A 3,369-nucleotide genomic window follows, 5' to 3' on the forward strand; every position below is an offset into this window, starting at 1 on the left:
ATTTTTCATGACAAATGAAACACTTAATTGTTGGCTGCATTATTTGTCCCTTTTGGCAGGACATAATTAGTGTTGTGATTTTTTGATGATTATTCTCATTACAATTCACATTATTCACACCCAAAGTTAATACAAAAGTTGCTAATATTTCTCGAACTGTTCTGTAATCGTTGATTTTTCACGACAAATTGAAACCACTTAATTGTTTGCGAGGCTTTATGGTTGCATTGTTTGTCCTTTTTGGCAGGACGTGCTAAAGTATGCAAATGTTTACTTTTTTCTGCAACCTAAGGGTCTACATGCTTTTATTCCCTGAAAAGGACAAACAATGGTCCTGACAATTATTTTCTAAAGAAGCTAAGGGATGACACACCAAGGATCCCGAGTTCCCAACTTGCATACGCAAGTAATTCAAAGCAGTTATGATTGAAGTGATGGTCATTAATTATAGACAACATGAAGATGGTAGCTTCTTCAACTCAAAACTTTACATGATATATTATATATAATATTATGTTACAACAATAATTCTAACACAATTTTAAGGGTGTGGTTTTAATGTTTTGTAGCATTCAGAAATTATAAATATTTTAATTGTTAAATTAAATTTCCACAATTATTAAAATTTTCATTGCCAGTTTCAGTTATATATTTTTCGTATTACTTAATTTTATACCGTGTTCAAGAAATTAAAATTGCCAATTTTTTATCCTCTTTATTTATATTTTTATAATTGATTTTTGTAAAAGTGTGAAAGGTACGTATTGAAAGAGGTTAGGGGCAGCTGAACCTTTTTCTGAACTCAGAATATTTTTGTAATAACATTTTTATTGTTTATTTGGGAAATTTTCCTAAAGAAGTCGTATCTATAATCAATTTTGATATGTATGGTTCGAAATCATTCCACAAAACTATTTTCTAACTTAATTTTTCTGTTTTAAAAAATAAAGAATAAAAATAGGAGGAGTTTAAAGAATGGTACCCTGTTCCAGCAAAGAAGGCTAGAGGAATCATGAGCTCCCACCCATTTATAGTCATGCTGCATAATTAGAGCAGATCATACGTATTAGCTTAAATAGTAATTTTTGAAGGCTAAATTTGAGTAATTAAATTTTATTTAAACAAATTAATAAGAGAGTTGGAAATGTACAAAATAAAATCTCATACCAAACTGACAAGGCATCCACAGCAATAGTGGTATCCTTCAAGTAACCAGTCATCAATATCAATATTCTGTAGTACCAGTTCTCCAAACTGCACATATAAATCATATATAACAAAGCCTACAAAGCATCAATAAAAACCCAAACTATGAAAAGATTACAATTGAAAAAATGTACATAAAGTGAAAAAAAAAAGGAAAAAAAGTACCAGAGCATAACACCAGAGGCAGCAGAAAGCTTGATAAATTCCCAAAGCCCAGAAAATGCTTGCATAGAGAAACCAGTCCAAGTCTGAGGACACCAACCACAAGCAGCATACACGTAGAGCCCTAAAGCCAAAAACCACCAAGAAATATCCAAAGCAATGGCCGCACCGACAACCCTAAAGTCCAACACATAGATTAAAAGCCAGCTTGTGAATGCATTAATCAACAACCCCACAAAAGAAACCCAAGCAATAACCATGTTCTGGAGCTGGCATTGCAAAAACCTCTGCAATGGGAACTGAAAAGCAAAGCTGAAGTGGAGGGGTATGAGCCACAGCGCCACCACTCCTGACCGCTCCGCCACCTCGTCGGTCTGCCCGAGCAGTTTAAGTATTGGAGTGGTGAATATGTAAACAGGTAAAAGGGCAAAGCAGCATAGAAACAACACGATCCATGACCGCTGCAAGTATATCCCAAGCATGTGGTACCTTTTGGCTCCAAAGGCCTGCCCACAAAGCGTTTCTAGTGCGCTTGCCATTCCTAACTAATAGGCACATAATTAAATTATGAAACAGTCAGAGATCACAAACTCAAATTAGGGTTTTGAATTTAATTATCAATTGTTTTTAGATTAATAGTCTGACGATATATTCAATCCAATGAAACAGAGAGTGAGTGTTCCGTACCAAAAGTCCGAAAATGAAGCCGACAATCACAGTGTTGGCAATAGAAATGGCAGCTAGTTCAACCTCGCCGAGGTGGCCGGCGAAGGCTTGGGTAATGACGTTCATGGTGTAAGAAGCGAGACGGCTGAAGATTGCAGGACCAACTATTTGCCATAGCTTCTTGGTCTCTATCCAGACTCTTATTGAAAGGTCTTGTTTCTCATCTTTGTCCTCCGCACCATTCCGGGGCAGTACCGATTCTGGCAATAGGGATAGAGCAAGATCATCGTTTTCATCTCTGTTGTTGCTGCGATCCATTTTAGAGAAATAAGAAGCAGTTGTTTTTTAATGTCGTACGGCGCTTAGTTGTCTATCAGAAACATTGAAGACGTCATAGAAGAGGAGAAGAATATAGTATCGCGCAGCCATTTTGATACTTGCATTCCCCCTTCGATGAACTCACTCCCCCATTTATAACATTACTATAAAAATTTCATATTTCAAACCTGTTAATGTCTTAATCTTCCTTTAAAGATTATCTTTACAAAAAATCATTCAAAACGATGAACGATTCATCCTTAATATATTACTTACCATTTAAATGACTAAATAATATTCGATTCAGATGATTTTTATGTAGAAATAAATTAGGATAAATTAGGTTCTTATCATTTCTTTTGCTACTCCATTGATTAAAATCCTTTTACTTTTCAATTTTTGATCAAAGTCCTTGGGTATTAATAACATCATTAATTATTTCAATATTAAAATATCTTTTATTTCTAAATATATTCATTTAATGTTAAAAATGTTACAATTAGTATATTTATATTTATGACTATATTCATTAAATATATTCATTTAATGTTAATATATTCATTAAGTTTTAATAACTATATATTAATTTCTTTTTGTGCCCATATTTTTTAAAGCTTATTTGTATTTGTACCCATATATTTTTTTTTATTTGTATTTTTTATTTTGCTAAATGTACCCATGCTAATTATATGTACCCATTCATGTAAAACTTTTTAATCTTAAAATGTACTCATTCTTAAATATACCAATTTGTTATATGTAAAATGTACCCTTTTTTTTTAATATATAAAATCTATTCAATATTTTTCTAATCCATTTTTAAACTTATATGAGTACATTCTTTTTTCTTTGATTTTAAAATTTATCCATGTCAAGTTTAATTGAAGAAATTTACTAAAGTTATTAAGCCTAATATCTTTTTTTTTTTTTTTTTTTTTGTGATTTTGAAGAATGTACCCATGTTTTGATACAATAAATTTTTTGGTTAATTTTGATGAATGTACCCATGTTTCTATA

The 3,369-nt window shown here is 32.0% G+C and overlaps 1 protein-coding gene across 1 annotated transcript in view; it reads right to left on the minus strand.

Annotated features, from left to right (window-relative positions):
* Positions 1 to 2,572, minus strand: part of LOC137726773 (protein DETOXIFICATION 27-like) — a 10,861-nt gene extending 8,289 nt beyond the window's left edge. Inside the window, exons 1-4 of the mRNA XM_068465764.1 lie at positions 2,056 to 2,572; positions 1,372 to 1,913; positions 1,168 to 1,254; positions 983 to 1,039 (exon numbers count right to left, since the gene is read on the minus strand). Of these exons, the coding sequence (XP_068321865.1) occupies positions 983 to 1,039; positions 1,168 to 1,254; positions 1,372 to 1,913; positions 2,056 to 2,352 (983 nt within the window). The 5' untranslated portion in view covers positions 2,353 to 2,572. The remainder of the gene's footprint in view (positions 1 to 982; positions 1,040 to 1,167; positions 1,255 to 1,371; positions 1,914 to 2,055) is intronic.
* Between the last annotated feature and the right edge of the window lie 797 nt (positions 2,573 to 3,369).

Source organism: Pyrus communis, chromosome 1 (assembly GCF_963583255.1).
Source record: "Pyrus communis chromosome 1, drPyrComm1.1, whole genome shotgun sequence".
Classification (NCBI taxonomy): Eukaryota; Viridiplantae; Streptophyta; class Magnoliopsida; order Rosales; family Rosaceae; genus Pyrus; species Pyrus communis.